Source organism: Rhinopithecus roxellana, chromosome 7 (genome assembly GCF_007565055.1).
Source record: "Rhinopithecus roxellana isolate Shanxi Qingling chromosome 7, ASM756505v1, whole genome shotgun sequence".
NCBI lineage: Eukaryota > Metazoa > Chordata > Mammalia > Primates > Cercopithecidae > Rhinopithecus > Rhinopithecus roxellana.
Window position 1 is genome coordinate 96,987,303 of NC_044555.1, and position 18,701 is coordinate 97,006,003.

Below are 18,701 nucleotides of genomic sequence, written 5' to 3' on the forward strand. Positions count from 1 at the left end.
AAGTCAAGAAAACATTTATCTGATGACAGTCAATAAATAGAATTAAGGGAAGGTTTAAATTTGGAAGCCTGAGGAGTAATTTGTTAGTCTTGAACTTTGTTTCAACTTGGCTTGGGCTTTCTAGATTATAAGTAAATGTTTAATAATGTCAATGTCTGTTTAAAGTTAGTTTACCTCAAACCAAAGACTTTTTTTGTGCTGTCACTAAAGTTTTCTTTTCTTACTATGTAGTTGATTGTACACATATGTACGTATATATACATATGTGTGTGTGTGTATATATATATGTGGCTTCCCTGTGAAAGCATTCTTTTCTTATTACTGTCTTATTAAGATTTAATGATAGCAATCACCTTTTGAGTTGATTTATCAGCAATATTGCAAACAGCACTCATGTGTACAATATTATTTGTCCTGGGGATATCCTTGTGAAGCAAGGAGAGTTTGGGATGTGTATTTTTCTGCCAAATATGAGGAAAGCGAAGCAGGAAGTGGGTTAGGCAGCAAGTCAAGGACCCAAGGTTAGAACTTAGTTTCTTTCTCCTAAGATAGTGTTTTTTTCCACCAGTAGGTCAGGTCTCTTATCAAGTGATACAGTGGGGAGCAAGTGAAAATTGCTGCTAGAGGGATCAAGTAGGTTAGAAGTTGGAGATCCAAACAATGAAGCAAACTGTCAAATAAAAATAATCCACTAGATACTAGGGAACCATATGGAAAAGTTAGCTTGGTATCTAGAGACTATGGGAGACTTACAAATAAAGTTCAAAGGTTGAAGGACAGAGTTATAGAAAGGAAATATAATCAAACCAAGAAATAAAAGGCAGGGATGGTGATTCTCTACCCCTCACAGCTCTGATTAAAGAATTCTGCACAGTGGGGGAGCTCAAGTTATTATTGCCTCATGCTGGAGACTCTGAATGGAGAGAGACAGTAAAGCTGCTTCTATACGACTAGACTCATCTAAAATGGTTGTATGGTTTCTATTATGGGGAGAAGAGCTAGCAGGTAGCAATGGACTTAGAAAAATTCAGAAATTTGGAATTGCCCTTAAAAATAAAATAGCTGCCAGGCTGGATGCAATGGCTCAAGCCTGTAATCCCAGTACTTTGGGAGGCCGAGGTGGGCGGATCACCAGGTCAGGAGATCAAGACTATCCTGGCCAACATGGTGAAACCTCATCTTTACTAAAAATACAAAAATTACCTGGGGGTGGTCAGGCTCCTGTAATCCCAGCTACTCGGGAGGCTGGGGCAGGAGAATCGCTTGAACCCAGGAGGAGGAGGTTGCAATGAGCCAGGATCGCACCACTGCACTGCAGCCTGGGCGACAGAGTGAGACTCCGTCTCAAAAATAAAATAAAATAATAAAATAGCTGAAGATAGGAGCCTGGCATTAGCTTGAAGTGGAAAGATGAGAGAAGGAAAAGGAGAGCAGTTGTGTCCAGTTTGTGTTATTTGGGGGTCCACCATGGCATTCTGGGCTCAGTTCTGATGGGGAGCACAGGGGAGTATGAGGACTTCACAAAACTTTCACAAAGTAGGGTTGCACCAGGAGTGCCCTCCCTGCCACTTACACCCCTCACCTGCCAAATATTAATCATGCTTTTTGGGATCATTCTGAAACTGGGAGGATCAGAATGCTTCCCATGCTCCTGGAGTCTAGAGGCTGAACTTACTGCAGCACACACTTTCCTCTTATTCCAGGAAGCTGGGTTGTGTGAAGTTGCTTCCCAGATAGTGTGAAATTGATGTATTCCAAGTGTCTTGAACAATTCTGTAGAAATACTCTATGCGGACCCCATTGTTAATATCAGCTGTGGGAGCACCACTGGAGTTACGGTGCCAGGGGCGGAGAAGGGCTTCTTGGCAACAGCAGTTTCCAGCTCGGCAATTAAAGAACTGAGCTTTGTCTGGAGTCTGATTGGTTTTAGCATCTTCTACATTCTTAGCATTCATTTCCTGACATAAGAAGTGATCTGATGAGCCTCACAGAATGCTGAGCAAAATAAGCCAGACACAATGAATTACATGCTGCACAATTCCACTTATATGGCATTCAAGAATAAGCAAAGTGAATCTACGGTGATAAAAATCAGGACAATGGTTACCTCTGGGGGTAGGGATTGACAGGGAGGTGGGCATGAACATCTGGGTGGTGATTACAGGGGTGTACACATTTGTCAAACTCATGGAGCTGTACACTTACAACTAATAATGCATATTAGTGTATGTAAATTAAACCTCAAGAAAAAAGAGAAATAATTTAGGCCAAGCACAGTGGCTTACACCTGTAATCCCAGCACCGTGGGAGGCCAAGGCGAGTGGGTGGCTTGAGCTCAGGAGTTCGAGACCAGCCTGGGCAGCAAGGTGAAACCGTGTCTCAAAAAAAAAAAAAAAAAAAAAAAAGGTACAAAAATTAGCTGGGTCTGGTGGCACAAGCCTGTAGTCCCAGCTACTTGGGAGGATGACTTGAGCCAGGAAGGTGGAGGTTGCAGTAAGCTGAGATTGCGCCACACCACTGCACTCCAGCCTGGGCGACAGACCCAGACTCTGTCTGGTAAATAAATAAGTAAATAAATAAAAAAGAAAGAAATTGAAAGCAGTGATGTCTTCAATGACAGTCAGCTTATCTACCAAGAACAGTATTGTGTATGGGATCGGGTTACTGGCTTTGGAGCTAGCAGATCTGGGATAAAATCCCGCTTTGGCACATACAGGCAGTATGACTTAAGCATACATTTTCACATCCATAAAATGGGGATTAAAACAATAGTACTTATTGCTCAAGGCTGTTTGTCATAAGGCTTAAATGAGATACTATATGCAAAGCACTCAACCATTTAGTGGTGTTTGATCACCCTTAGTTAGGTTTTCTTGCTTTACTGACTAGACCCATGGTAGTTCCCAATCTTAGTTTAAAAAAAATATCCATACTGGCCGGGGGCGGTGGCTCATGCCTGTAATCCCACTTTGGGAGGCTGAGGCGGGTGGATCACCTGAGGTCAGGAGTTCGAGACCAACCTAACATGGTGAAACCCCGTCTCTACTAGAAAATACAAAAATCAGCTGGGTATAGTGGTGGGTGCCTGTAATCCCAGCTACTCGGGAGGCTGAGGCAGGAGAATCACTTGAGCCCAGGAGGTGGAGGTTGCAGTGAGCCAAGATCATGCCACTACACTCCAGCCTGGGTGACAGAGTGAGACTCCATCTCAAAAAAAAAAAAAAAAAAAAAATTCATACTAAGCTTCACTCCCAGAGCTTCTGATTGTATTGCTCTGGGGTGGGGGCCCCAAAATCAGTATTTTTTAAAAACTGGCTAAATGACTGTAAAACAGCAGTCCCCAACCTTTTTGGCACCAGGGACTGGTTTTATGGAAGACAATTTTTCCAAGGGCTGGTTGTGGGGGAGCAGGGTGAGGGGGCATGGTTTTGGTATGTTTCAAGAGTGTTACGTTTATTGTGCACTTTATTTCTATTATTATTACACTGTAATAGATAATGAAACAGTTTATACAACTCACCATAATATAGAATCAGTGGGAGCCCTGAGCTTGTTTTCTTGCAACTAGATGGTCCCATCTGGGGGTGATGGGAGACAATGACAGATCATCAGGCATTAGATTCTCATAAGGAGTGTGCAACCTAGATCCCTCACATGCGCAGTTCACAATAGGGTTCATGCTCCTATGTGAATCTAATGCTGCCACTGATCTGACAGGAGGTGGAGCTCAGGCAGTAATGGGAGTGTTGGGGAGCTGCTGTGAATACAGAAGAAGTTTCGCTTGCTTGCCTACCGTTCACCTCCTGCTGTGCTGCCCACTTCCTAACAGGCCACAGACTGGTGTGGATCTGTAGTCCAGGGGCTGGAGATCCCTGCTCTAAAGTGTAGAAGCCAGAGCTAACATCCAGTAGGTTAGATTTATTACATCCCCAATCAAATGTTGCCTCTTCCACTATGAACATGTTCTTGGCAATTCCTGCTCCTGGTGTTTTCCCTCTTTTCTGAACTTTTTTTTAATTTTAAATTGAGGCATTACTGACATACAGTAAAATGTACAACTCTAAAGTGTTCACTCTATGTATGTTTATATATGTATACATCCATGTAACATCACTCAGATCAAGACACAGAGCATTGCTAGCATTCCAGGAGGCTTCCTCCTTTTCCCTTCCTGTCAGTATCTCTAGAGTACCTGCCAGGCTGACCTTTCTCCCCACAGATGACCTTACTTGGTGTTGAACTACGCCTGAATTCTTTTCACTCTCCTTGTTGGTAAAAGTCACTTGATACATACAAGACTTGTTCTTGTGGCAGCAGCTCATGTCTGCTTGACTTGTGTTTATACTTCCCTCATTTATTGTTTTCTAACCTCCCTTGTTTGTGAGTATCTCCTTAGCTGAATTTTAAGCTCATTGAGAGCAGACATTGCTCACAGGCAATAGTGCCTTCCTATGAACATAATAGAGACTCAGAAAATACTTACGGAATGAATGCTAGTGTCGAATGTTTTGCGGGGTGGCAGAAGCAGTAATCAGACAAGTCAAATTAAGACAAAGACTTCTCTCTTCATCCTCCATACATATGCAGTTTATTTTTACTGCTAACACTTCATATAATGTTGGGAGTGTGCATTGTTTTTTGTTTGTGGAAGATCATGTATGCATTCGACTCTCGGGTTCCATTGTGGACAGAGTGGTAGGAGTTGATTCAAAGAAAAAAGTGGAGAGAAGAAAAGGTAAGATGGTGAGGTCAACGAGAATGAGCTTGCTCTGGCTCCTACTATTGAAAGATCACTGGACCAGGAGTGAGAACCTCAAGTTCTAGTCCTCACTCTGCCACTAACTTGTGTGACCTTAGGCAAGTCATTTCACTTTTCTGAACCTCAGTTTGTCTGTGGTACAGCAGAGGTAATAATTTCTGACACTTTGCACTCCACAGTAGGTCAGCTGTGTTCATAGCTGGGAGGCACTTTTGCCACAAGTATTTAGAGCATTGTCTCCCCAGGCTCATATCTCTGTCAGGTAGGTAGATTATCTTTCTGCTTTAAGATTCAAACCAGACTGAGATAAAAGGTGGGAAGGTTGAGTTCGTAGAATCATAGAAGATTAATGCCAGCAGGTATTTTAGAGACCATTCTAGTCCAACCCTCTCATTTTGCTTCTGAGTATACAGAAGCACAGAGAGATGGTTTTCCCCAAGGTTTCACTGAACCAAGCCTGGATTCCGGGTTCCGTTTTCACTGTTGTGCTTCAAGGCTCCACTTAAAAAGCAAAGTTGATTTGCTCTTGTTACTGGTTGGAGACAAGAAAGCTCTGGCCTGTGTCCCAGCAAAGAAATAATCGGGACTTTTGCCTGAAGCTTTTGCAGTTCTAAATTCAACATACCATTTCAGCTCAATTATTACCTGCCTTTTACTTATGGGGACAACAATCTCCTAGTGCTTATTTGGTGCCTACTAGGAGTTTGCCACTCTGCTAGGTGCTGTAGGTGGGGTTTAGAAAAGATTAAGATCCATTCCCAGCTCTCAAAGAGCCTGGTGTGGGAGACAAGAGTCACAATGAGAGAACAATGGAAGGCAGTATGTGATTCAGAATAAAATGAGTAGTGCAGGCAATAAATGCTGTACAAGTTCAGAGGAGGGAGAGAGCTCTGGGAGCAGAGGGAGGGGGATTGGGGGGAGTGAAATTTTATGTGGGCTTTGAAGGAAGGTAGGATTGTTTATGCAGATGCGGGGGAGGGCACTGAATTTGAGGTTGTGTGTGCATGCACGTGCTTGCGTGTGTGTACACATGCAAATGCAGGGATGGGTAATAATAGGGAGCACTTAGTGAACATTCTCTATGCACCAGACACTACCTTATGGTCCCCAACATTCAGCTCATTTGACTGTGCATAACCTCATGGATTTGATAATAGTATCTTTCAATTAATAGATGAGGCAATTGAGGCACAGGGAGGTTGAGTAAATTGTCCAAGGTGACACAGCAAGTAAATAATATAAATGGGGTTAGATTAGAATCTGTATCCTAAAATCACTTTGTTATTCTACTTGTAAACCCAGAATAAAATTTTAAGCCCCCCTAAATGACTGAACAGACACCCCCCCCCAACACACACCCTCCTACCTTGGCTAAGGGGATCTGGAAAGAAAACTTGAAAAACTAGCTCAGGCTGACCAGGTGCGGTGGCTCATGCCTGTAATCTCAGCAGTTTGGGAGGCTGAGGCAGGCAGATTACCTGAGGTCAGGAGTTCAAGACCAGCCCGGCCAACATGGTGAAACCCAGTCCCTACTAAAAATACAAAAATTAGCAGGACATGGTGGCACACGCCAGTAGTCCCACCTACTCGGGAGGCTGAGGCAGGAGAATCACTTGAACCCAGGAGGCGGAGGTTATAGTGAGCCGAGATTGCACCATTGTACTCCTTTCTGGGGGATAGAGTGAGACTCCATCTCATGGAGGTTGGATTTTTTTTTTTTAATTGCTTAATGGGTATAGGATTTCTATTTGGGGTGATGAAAACTTTCAGAAATAGAGTAGTGACGGTTGCACATTGTGAATGTGATTAAAGTCATTAAATTGCACAATTAAAAAATCACAAAAATAACTGCACGCAGTGGTTCACGCTTGTAATCCTAGCACTTTGGAAGGATGAGGTGGGTGGATCACTTCAGGCCAGGAGTTTGAGACCAGCCTGGCCAACATGGCGAAACACTGTTTCTATTGAAAATTCAAAAATTAGTTGGGCATAGTGCCTGTAGTCCCAGCTACTTGGGAGGCTGAGGCAGGAGAATTACTTGAACCCAGGAAGCGGAGGTTGCAGTGAGCCGAGATGGCACCACTGCACTTTGGCTTGGGCAATAGAGCGAGACTCTATCTCAAAAAAAAAAAAAAAAAAAAAAAGAAAAAGAAAAAGAAAAAAATAGTTAAAACGACAAATTTTATATTTTACCACAATAAAAAATCATTAGAAACCTTGACAGAAACCATCACAGAATTTCCCATGTTCAAAAAACCTCGAGGACATTCTTCATTATACCCCCTCTCTTTGGAGTTTATGCACAATTGATCAGCATTAACATTAAAATAGAGATCATAAGACTGACAAAACAGACTTTTCGTGACAATAAGATACCAAATTCTAACCTGACCCTGGTATATAGCACCACATGACAGAAAGCAGGCCCTGAAGGAAATCAAAGTATTTTACCCCAAAAAACAGTTCTTTGACATATTTTGAAATGGCCTTGCAAAGCTATCTCTTGTGGAGAAAATGTACCTTCTGTAGAGAATCTCCTTCCCTTTCCAGGTCCTTTCATGATCCAGGAGAGATTTAACTAAGAGTCGGACACCTTTTAAGGTCCAATAAGAGATTTTACATCTATTCTTTCTGAAGATTGCTACCTGTTGGCTTCATCTACGTAGCAAGAATCTTGGCTTCCACAACACCCTTTATCTTAACTCAAGCATTTATTTCTGCTGACTTCAACTCTTTGGATAAAGTTTAACTTTTTCAACCAATTGCTAGTCAGAAAATCTTTGAATCCACCTATGACTGTGAGGTCCCCCCAACCATCTGAGATGTCCCGCCTCTCCAGGCTAAGACCAATGTATACCTTACATATATTGATTTATATCTTTGCCTGTAACTCCTGTCTCTCTAAAATGTATAAAACCAAGCTGTAACCCAACCACCTCGAGCACAGGATCTCAGGACCTTCTGAGGCTGTGTCATATGTCATGGTCCTCACATTTGGCGCAGAATAAATCTCCTCAGATATTTTACAGAGTTTGGCGTTTTTCTTCAACATGCCTGTGAAAAAGGAATTTATGGCTCAATATAGAAAACTGGCCTGGCTACAGTCATTAACCATAGTCATTGTTGCAAACTCAGGACAGTCTAGGCCAAATTCCCAACAGAAGCTCAGCATGGATATTGGAGGGATTACTGAAGCCATTGGCTAAGTGCTATGCCCTCATTCTTGCTTCCTTGAAGATAGCAACTTTAGGTCTTGGGATGCTGTATTCCACTGCTAGGTGCTCCACAGCTTTGTCCTTAATGTTCCTTGGTTATGTTGCTGAGGATTTCACAAAACAACAGGAGAATGAACTAGTGAGCCTCTGAATTAAGCCTTGTTTGTTGTTGTTCTTTATTAATTGGCACTTGTATTACCGGAAAGGGGTCTGGATGAAGACCCCAAGAGAGGGTTCTTGGACCTCGAGTAATAATTCGGGGCAAGAAAGAATTCGGAGTAAAGTCAAAGCAAGTCTATTAAGAAAGTAAAGGAATAAAGAATGGCTACTCCACAGATAATTCTTATGGTTATTTCTTGATTATATGCTAAACAAGGGGTGGATTATTCATGAGTTTTCCCGGATGGGGTGGGTAATTTTTGGAACTGAGGGTTCCTCCCCCTTTCAGACCATGTAGAGTAACTTCTGGACGCTGGTGGGAGTGACTTTTAGCATGCTAATACGTTATAATTTGCATATAATGAGCAGTGAGGATGACCAGAGTTAACTTTCATCACCATTTTGATTTTAGTGGGGTTTGGCTGGCTTCTTTTTTTTTTTTTTTTTTTTTTTGGAGACGGAGTCTCGCTCTGTCGCCCAGGCTGGAGTGCAGTGGCCAGATCTCAGCTCACTGCAAGCTCCGCCTCCCGGGTTTACGCCATTCTCTCGCCTCAGCCTCCCAAGTAGCTGGGACTACAGGCGCCTGCCATCTCGCCCGGCTAATTTTTTTGTATTTTTTTTTAGTAGAGACGGGGTTTCACCGTGTTAGCCAGGATGGTCTCGATCTCCTGACCTCGTGATCCGCCCGTCTCGGCCTCCCAAAGTGCTGGGATTACAGGCTTGAGCCACCACGCCCGGCCGGCTGGCTTCTTTACTGCATCGGCAAGGTCTTTGTGACCTATAATCTTGTGCCCACCGATCTCCAGTCTCATCCCGTGACTTGGAATGCCTGACTTTTTGGGAATGCAGCTCAGTAGGTCTCAGCCTCATTTTACCCAGCCCCTATTCAAGATGGAGTCGCTCTGGTTCTAACGCCTCTGACACTTGGAGAACATCAGGCCTATGGTAGATGTTGTACAAAACTTGGAGCCACACAAGGCTACCTGGCTGTACTTGTTAGGAAAACCAGACTTGGAAAAAACGGGAGGGCGATGGCCTGATAATACAGTAGATTGCATTTTATGTTTTGAGCCTGGCTTGCAGCCAACATCCAAAAGTGTTTCCTAGGCAAGGTGCCTAACTGTGTTTTTCTGGATATTCTTCTAACTCATCGTGAGTCTTCAATAAATATTAAATCAACATGAGGTAGGTCCTGAGAAGGTTCTTTTACTGTCCCCTGTTTCAAGAAAAGCAAACAGCCAATGGGTAAAAAGCAGCAGGTAGGAAGAGGGGATTTTATTTCAGTCAGTTGCTCTTATCCAGGTTTTGGGCTTAGAGCTGCTCCTCCACACTCATATAGTCCTGGCTGGCTTTTCCACGCATAGGTTAGGAAGCAACTGCTCTCGGGAGGGGGAAGGGGGGAAGAGGGGGAGGGAAAGAGGTCAGGGGAAGCCTCTCTTCCTCCCACTGGCCTACCATTGAAGGCCTGTCAGGAGAAAGGGGAGAAGTGGGGGAGGGAGAGGGCGTGGCAGGGGTGGTCTGTGTGGCAAGAGGTAGAGAGAAAATACTGGATCAGAGCAGGAGGGGGAGGAGCAGGGAAAAGAAGCCCCTGCCCTAGGCACTGAAGTGTGGAGTGGGGCTGTGGCTAGAAAGGGGAGGGAAGATGCCTTTCTGGTCTTGCATGAGTCGTGGCAGAAAGGAGGAATCACGAAGAGGAGCCGGCCATACCCAGCACACACCCCAAAGCCAAGCTGCTCATTACTAGAAAGGCTTATTCGCTGCACAAGTAGTTAGGGCGGGCCGGCTAAGTGCCTACTATGTGTCCAGTATAGAAAGAAGTGTCCTGGAGAACCAGGTCGCGGGAGGCGGAGCCAGTCAACAGGCCTTCACCGAGGGGGCGAATTCTGTACACGGTTGTGAAGGAGGGTGGCTGTGCACGCGTGCAGGCTCCGAGTGCAGAAGACGAGACAGGCCAGGGAGGAGGAGGAAGGAGGCGGAGACTGAGCCGGAGGAGGGAGAGCCGAAGCCGCGGAGGGTGGGAGGTGTGAATGGTGGACGGGTGAGGGGAGTGCCAGAGGCAGAAAAGGGAAGGAGGCGAGAAGGAGTAGTCGTGGCCCGAGGGCGTGTGGTGGGGCGAGAGCTGAACTGGACGGGAGGGAGGCAGTGGCGGTGGCAGCGGCGAGGGGGAGGAGAGAGGGAGGGGAAGAAGGAGGAAGCGAGCGCGGCTGCTGCAGGGGGAGGAAGACGGGGAGGAGGAGTCGTGCGCCGCAGCGGCGGCCGCCAGGGGAACTCAGCGCCCGGCGCGGGGAGCGCGGGAGTGGAGCAGTAGCCCGAGCCGGGGCCGCGGGCCGAGCTGCCGGTAAGTGAAGCCCCGAGGGGCGCGGCGGCCGATCCCTGGGGCCCGGCGGGAGGCGCGGGAGGTTGCGGCGCCGGGGCGGAGGGAGGGGGCCAGCTTTAGTCCAGCCCCCGGCTGGCCCGGCCTCTCGTCCTCCCTCCGGCTTCCTCCCGCAGCTGCCTGCGCGAGGGGGGCAGGTCCCGGGCGGGCCGCGGGCTGGGGGTGGTGCTGCCTGGAGGGCGGGCGTCTGGGGCCGGAGGGTGGAGCTGGGGGTTTGGGGGTGTACCCGGGGGCGGGAGGCTGGACCAGGACGGCTCTAAATTGGCTGGAGGGGCCCGTCGGCGGCGAAGTTGCTAGCTGGGGGCAGAGACGGCCACGCGGTTGCAGGAGTAAGAGATCCCTCTGTGGCGAGTGCGTGAGACGAGGAGTCCGGCGTCCCTGCCATCCCCGTCGCCCTCCCCGCCTGCCTGGCCCCGCTAGCTCCTCTCCTGGCCTCCGCGTGTCCCCTAGCTCTGACCCCTTTTGGCTCCCGGTTCGCTGCCGCAGCACTGCCGGGTCTCCTTGGCCCCCGCCCTGACCCTCTCGGCCTCCGGCTTCCCCTGACCCCTGCTTCGCCACTGCCCCGTTCCCCTTTTCTTCCCTCGCTAGTTACCCCTCCCGCTTCCTAATTCCCGATGCAATTGCCTCTTTGAGACCTTTTTTTTTTTTTCCTCTCCTTCCTTTTAGATTGGCCAACGGCTCCTTTCAACCCTGCCTCGTTGGTGGCCACTGGAGAAGCGCGGGGGGCTCCCCCAGACAGCCGTGGGGACAAGTTAGAGCCAGCACTTTACCCCGGGCCTTGCGTGTAGCTTCCTCTCCCCTACTCTCGGTGCCCTGGTGTCTGGAGGGGGGTTGTGGGGTGTGCCCGCCTTACATGGTCCACCACCCGGGCAACCCTCTGGGCTTGTGTTCCATCTCACTCTTGCCTCCTGCACTGTGGTCAAGGAGAACCACTTTGCATCATGTCCCGGTATAGCTACCAGAGCCTCCTGGACTGGCTCTATGGGGGCGTGGACCCCAGTTTTGCAGGCAATGGGGGCCCCGACTGTGCTGCCTTCCTCTCTTGGCAGCAGCGGCTGCTGGAAAGTGTGGTGGTCCTGACCCTGGCCCTGTTGGAGATCCTGGTGGCCCTGCGGCACATCCTGAGGCAGACGAAGGAGGACGGTAGGGGTAGCCCTGGCAGCCAGCCAGAGCAGGTGACCCAGCGGCCAGAGGAAGGCAAGGAGAGCCTGAGCAAGAATCTGCTCTTAGTAGCCCTGTGCCTGACCTTCGGGGTGGAGGTGGGCTTTAAGTTCGCCACCAAGACCGTCATCTACCTGCTCAACCCCTGTCACCTGGTCACCATGATGCATGTGAGTCTGTTGACTTTTTCCTAGGCAGCCTAAGTGATAAGAGTCATTTGTGTGCTCAGGACACTCCATAGTGTACAGCATCTCATCCCGGTGGGGAGTGGGACCCTTAAAAATGATTTTCCAGCCTTTGTGCCGATTTCAGGTTTGGCTTTCTTTCACCTTTGCACAATGCGTCAGCCCCACAGTGGAGGTGAGGAACCTTGTGCCTTAACCCTAGGAACGACTGGCACTCACACTGGCTGCCCCTCCCCTCCCAGCCCAGCCCAGCCCTGCCCTGCCCTGCCCTGGCCTTTCACTAGCAGGAAGTCCAGCCCCAGCCAGGTGTCCTTTCTGAATCACATCAGTGGACCATGACCCAGCTCCCTTGCCTTCTGTGGTAGTTAATTTCCCAGGGGCCTGGTGACACTCTTTCCTGGAGGTGGTCACATAAACTTTCTCATCTACACTGTGGTACTTTGGGGAAATACTTTTACAGGTTTCTCTTGATGACTCTTTCATTTGGGAGTGTATGCTCTTAGAGTGAGGTCTGCCTTTTCATTTTGAGGCACTGGAGCAGCACCAAGCTCCTACTAAGTGAGTTCTGAAGCAGGTTCCCAGGCTGACTTGTGAACTTGGGGCTGGTGATCATTCTGGTGAGAGGGTATTTCTTTTTTTGCAAACCTCTCCATCTTATCACTGTCATTCTGTCTCCTGTGGTCATAGTCCAAGGGTGCTTAGGAAGCTGATTTCTTTACCTCCTCGACTTCCACCCATTAGCAGTGCTAAGGAAAACAAATGGGATTGAAAAGGCAAGTTGCCAGATACATAAAAATAATCTGGGTGAGGACCAAGAGTGAGACTGTCTGTACTCAGCCTGTGTGGAGAGATGTTCTAAAGCTCTAAAATCATGGAGGAGGATGAAGAGGAGACTGGGAGAGCAATCAGTCTTTTTTAGATTTCAGACTGTGGAAAACCCGGTGTGTTTTATTCAGGGGCAGTTTTGAAACCTGTCATTAGCATCTTTACTGTCTTTTTGTTTGTAGAAGGTTATTCTTTGGAGACTTGTGACAGCCTAGCTTGGGGCAGGAGGTTGAGATTATTATCTCCATTTTACAGGCCTGGCGGGGTTTATGAATGACAGGTCATTTGCTTGCAGCCAAAAGGTGAATTAGTGCTTGGGTTGGAAAGCAAATTCATCCACCTTGAGGTTGTAAACTGTCACCCCCAAAGTGAGGGTGGCAGTGGGTGGTGGGGCAGTCCTGTGGGAAGTGTCAGGCAGATGAGCACCACGCTGTCTACTCATGGCTTGGATACTTGCTTGCACTGTGTTCCTAGGAACTCATTTGATTGCAGACTCCTGGATGTGGTGAATGACCCCGGCCCCTTCCCTTCTTGCAGATAGGGTAAGAAGGTGTGGATAGCTTTGGAATAAAGCGGCTGTTTTTGATTGGGTGGCGTAAGCATCCGGGTTGGAGTGGGCAGCATTTTTTAAGAAAGGGCTTCTTGGGAAGTGATGCAGTTCACAGGAAGTCCAGGGCTGTCCTAGCTAGACCTTCTGTGTAAATTTGAGCCAGTCTTCTTTCTTTCTTTTTTTAATGAATGGGCTTTTTGTTAATGATAGGAAACAACGCATCTCAGCCGATGCTGTGTGAGGCTGTCGGGACAGGAGTGCTTTTTTTTAGGATGGCAGGTGGTGAGGGTCAAAGGGTGCATCTTCTACAAAGTGGTCTTGAGGCCTCTGGCAACCACATATCTACAAGGTCAACAAAGGACTAAATTCAGCCTGGCTGCTGCTAGTGTGATGACGTCAAGACTGGCACCACCATGGTTTTTAGAAGAAAGATTTTTAGAGGCTCTTAGAGGACTCTGGAGACCTAGTGCTGGCATTAATTCATTGTGTGACTTTGGAGAAAGTACTCTTCCTGGCCCTCAGTTTGCCTACCTATAAAATGAGGCAGAGTTGCCCTCCTAGCTCTTGACAGTCTATGTGATTCTTGTCCCCATAACTCGTAGATGGGTATGCGACAGAGAGCTATCCTGAAATGCTTTTGACCTCCTGTGTGGAAAAAAAAGGAAGCTAGTTTCTTCTCTGTAGAAGTCAGGTGGCCAGTCCCCATTCATTGTTTTCTCCCTGTGTCTCTCCAGTAAAGTAAACTCAGCTGGGCCATGCTTGGGAACACATGCAGAGGATGATGGCACTTTAGGACTTTGAAGCCTTAGGATGGGGGAACTCCATGCCAAGGAGTTCTTGAGCCCCATCAGAATTATGCTTTTTTGCCCTTTTCTTCTATATCACTGCTTTGTTTTTTTTTTTTTTTTTTTTTTTTTTGAGACGGAGTCTCGCTCTGTCACCCAGGCTGGAGTGCTGTGGCCGGATCTCAGCTCACTGCAAGCTCCGCCTCCCGGGTTCACGCCATTCTCCTGTCTCAGCCTCCCGAGTAGCTGGGACTACAGGCGCCGCCACGTCGCCCGGCTAGTTTTTTGTAGTTTTTAGTAGAGACGGGGTTTCACCGTGTTAGCCAGGATGGTCTCGATCTCCTGACCTCGTGATCCGCCCGTCTCGGCCTCCCAAAGTGCTGGGATTACAGGCTTGAGCCACCGCGCCCGGCTATATCACTGCTTTGTATCATTTAAATAGTAACCCCTGGCGTACCAGGAGACCTAGCCTCTGATTAATCCAACTTTCTATACCCTCCATATGGCTTTTCCTGGGAAGCAGGAATGTATGGATTTTTAAAATTTGATGAGTCCAAGAAAAAAAAAAAGATTAACAGCAGATGGTTGGAAATAATTTTCTGACTTGGTTGCAGCAATGACCAATAATAGTATGTATACTCAGCATACCATAATACCTTGCATTCATCTAGCACTTACTGTTTACAAGGCACTTTCATATACATGGTTACATTTAGCTTAGGCCTGGAGAAAGGGATGTTAAAATGTTTCCTGCAACAGTGTATATTCCAAAGAGCAGATACCAAATACAAAGAAATGTTTAGCAAGTGAATTAGCTGAATTAGGCTATGTTGTAGTGGCAAATTCTGTGGAATTTAGAAGTCCTAACAAGGAAAGAGAGATACTAGCTGAAGTGAAAGGGATAACTTAGCAGAGACATGTCTGATGTGTGTCTCTCAACAGGATGACTCAGTTTGGGCTTTATAAAAAAAGGCCTTCCTCAGACAGTCAGTGTAAGTTTGTAACAAGTAAGGTATTGCTTTAGGCCAGGAAATAGATACGTTGGAGGGAAATTGGTTAGTCTCCCCGTCTCTCGTTTTTCAGTCTGCAAAATAGTCATTCCCAAGGCCTTGTTACACAGGCTCTCGTCATAGCCATGCTGCCTTTGGGTGACTGCCAACTTCAGTAGCATAAGGAAGGGCAGTACTTGTGTCCAGGTTCTGTTATTGATTAATATTCATCCTGTCAGGTTTCTTTTTGGCCTTGTCTGATTTCTCAAACGTGTCCTGGGACTGTAGACTGATACAGGCATGTATGATTGACGTTGCACTATCTCATAGCTGAGCCTCCAGCCAGAGATAAAATCTGAGTGTTCTCAAGATCAGCAAGCACCAAGGTTAGCACATGGTTGCTAAACCCCTTGCTAAATATCAGTGGTGTCTATCAATTATACCAATAAATGTTTCTTCAAGCATGGCTAGTCCCTTTTTGCTTATGATTTTGGCAGGTATGGGTGACAGGGAGTGAATTTATGGAGTGACTGTACTGTCTACCAAATATCACCCAGTAAGTTAGTGGCACAGGTGGCTTTAGAACTGAGCTGCCACAGTGGGAATCTGGGCTTAGCAGGAAGAGATTCTCATAGCTATTTAAGTCTTAAAAATCTACAGTTTCTCAGCAGAAGGGTTAAAATGCTGGATAGTTTGACTGATGGTTGTAAAGACTGCTGGTCTTAATTTAGTGGCCCTTTACCCTCCTTGAGTGCAGTTATATTGTCTTTGTCTTAGAAACTTAAGGAAAAGATCCCATTTGGGATGTCTTGTTTAACTGTCCAATTCCTGTTGGTTCTGTATGTGTCTGTGCCAGCATCTCCTGATTAGGCACAGAACTTAGTGGGGTGCAGCATATGCCATTTAACCCTCGATGTCTATGCGCATAAGGCAGGCTGTATCCAGGCTGGACATCTGGCAAAGAATAATTGGTGCTGTTGACCCCTTAGTCCCAAGCTGTTGGTTTTTAGTGAGTAACGCTGAATCCCATCCTTTTTTAGAGTTGCTGTAGCTATTTGATTTTTTGTCTTCTTTACAATATATTAGAAATCTAACTTCAACCAAATATGGCTTACCCGCTTTGGGTTCACTGATTTTCTTACGTCCTCCCTCCTTGCTAAAAGTGTAGAATGACACACACTCAGAAAGTCCTGGGCTTTTCGTGAAACCCTTTGCAACTCGCTGAATACACACTGTTGCATTCCAGTTGTTATGTGATGAATTTGTTTTAGAGAAAACCTGATGGATTTGAGAAACTTGGCTTTCTGTTTTCCCCCTTGACTTCAGACCAGACACACCTCCTCATTCTCCATCTGTTGTCTGGAGCACTGATTATCATTCCTGCTTGGAATTGACGTTGGTGGGTAATGGGTACAATAAGGGATCCAGCCATCTGCTGACAGCTTATCAGATGCACTGTGTCCTGTGTCATCAGTCCAGGGGGATACAAGGAGATGATGTTTATAGGGGCCTCACTAGTGAGACACGACATTCCTTTTTAGTTTATTTCTCCCCCCAAGGAAATTTGCAGAGAATTTTTCCATCTTTCATTGTTACAGTCTTTAGGGGTGTCCATATAAAGAGAGGTGCTGTGGATTGGTGAATTAAACAACCTACAGACAGCCCCGGGATTTAAAATTATGATGCTAGTTTTGCTCATGGCTTGCTATAGGAACCTCAGCAAACTATTTAACCTTTTCCTATCTCAGTCTTCTCTGTGAAACGGGCCATGTGGAAATGAAGCACTTGAATTCTCTGAATAATTATGTGATCACTTAAACAGAGAAGCTGGGCAGAACTGGTCAAAGATGGCAGATGACCAATATAGTTTTAACTTCATACTCAGAAACCGACAAAGCTCAACTCCTTGCACCTATCTTGATAGCTTCTAGAAGGCATTCCTCTAATCATTTTTGTTACTTTTCTCTGGATCCTTGCCTGTGTCTGGATACCTTTCTGATGCATGGCCTATAAAACTGGACACTGTAAACTTACGAGAGGTCCAGCCCACACCAAGCAGAGAGGTAATATTTTTTTCCCAGTCTTTTAATGCGTTGCACCTGTTAATACAAGTCAGCTTGCTTTTAAATAACAGTATGTTGCTGGCCTCTACTCAGTGGATGATCCACAAGCTCCCAGAATTTTTATTCCTTTGCCACACATGTGCCACCTTGTTCTCAGTCTTCATGGGACTTGTTTTTAGTTTCCTCCCCTCTATAAATACTCCCCTGAAGATTCTCCTCTACGAAACCTTTCCAGAGGAGCCTGACCTGACTCCAGTTATTCCAGTCATTCCAGTAACACTTTTTGTCCTCCTTTCCCAGCCATCTGAATACTTGTCAGAATGTTGGGCTCTTTGATGAATACCTTTGTATGCATGTAGGTAATCTTGTGTTTGGCCAGATCACTTGTTTTTTTTGCATTTTTCTTTAATGTTTCTCTACCATTAGTGGGAATACTTTTTTAAAGTAGAGGAATAGTGGGTTTTTCCTTTGTAACTCCTTGTAGAGCTGAATATAATACTGTATATGCACATTAATTGTTTATTGTGTACCTGGATAATGGTGACTGATTGATTGGTGGAAGTGACTTTCTGCTTTCCTTTTCTCTTTCTCCAATGGTGGCCTTATGTTCCTGTTAAGAGAATCTTCCAATCGGGCATGATGGCACACGCCTGTAATCCCAGCACTTTGGGAGGCCAAGGCAGGCGGATCACGAGGTCAGGAGATCGAGACCACCTTGGCTAACACGGGGAAACCCTCTCTCTACTAAAAATACAAAAAATTAGCCAGGCATGGTGGCACACACCTGTAATCCCAGCTACTTGGGAGGCTGAGGCAGGAGAATCGCTTGAACCCGGGAGGCAGAGGTTGCAGTAAGCTGATACCACGCCACTGCACTCCAGCCTGGGTGACAGAGCAAGACTCTGTCTCCAAAAAAAAAAAAAAAGAACTTTCTGCCTGTTTTTTGAAATAGCCACAGGAGTGAGGCAATCTCAGCTCCTGCTCGCACATCTTTTTGTAGAATTTCCATCACAAAGAACTGGTTATTAGAATCTCCACTCTTGGCCCAAAGTGTCTGTTTGCTTTTCTCCCAATCAGGAAATTATGCTGTTGGATCTTGATCTTAATCTCTTGGACATGCCAACTTTCTTGCTTCTTAATATCATATAAATAAAAAATGTTATTAAGCCAGAGCCTCACTTTTCCTTTTTCTCTCCTCTTGTATTTTTCAGTGGATACCTCATTGTTGTGCCTCATTGAAATGAAGAGCCAGGTTTCTCTGCTTCTCCCGGTCTTTCATATATTTTGTTAAATTGAGAATGTCTTGTCTCAGGTGCTCCTCTCCCTGCCGGTAACCGGCTAAGTGAACACGAAGAGACTATGGATATGGAGAGCAGTGATTGTCAAACTTTATTTGTAAAAGAGCCTCTTGGAAGCTTGTTATAATGCAGATACCTTGTTCTCTACACAGTGATTCTGAGCAGGTCTAGGGTGAGGATGGGAATCTGCATTTATACCAGCTCTTGGGTGATTCTAATGCTGGTCAGCCTTGGACCCCACTTTTAGAGACATCATGTAGTGGCTGAAGTAATTAGGTGGGAAGTTGGTTTCAGTGCCCGTCCTAACTGAGCAGGAGTCTGGGTGATCTGTGGGCAAG

The 18,701-nt window shown here is 46.4% G+C and overlaps 1 protein-coding gene across 12 annotated transcripts in view; it reads left to right on the forward strand.

Moving 5' to 3' along the window:
- Positions 1–10,263: 10,263 nt before the first annotated feature.
- The window catches only part of TMEM164 (transmembrane protein 164), a 186,536-nt gene continuing 178,098 nt past the window's right edge, over positions 10,264–18,701 (forward strand). For 3 of the 12 annotated variants that reach the window (XM_030933592.1, XM_030933588.1, XM_030933591.1), the window contains exons 1-2: positions 10,335–10,471; positions 11,174–11,838. In XM_030933592.1, coding sequence (XP_030789452.1) covers positions 11,449–11,838 — 390 coding nt within the window. In that variant the 5' untranslated portion in view covers positions 10,335–10,471; positions 11,174–11,448. Of the gene's footprint in view, positions 10,472–10,754; positions 10,859–11,173; positions 11,839–18,701 lie in introns of those variants that run through there. The other 9 variants (XM_030933598.1, XM_030933599.1, XM_030933594.1 and 6 more) reach the window with 9 other exon arrangements.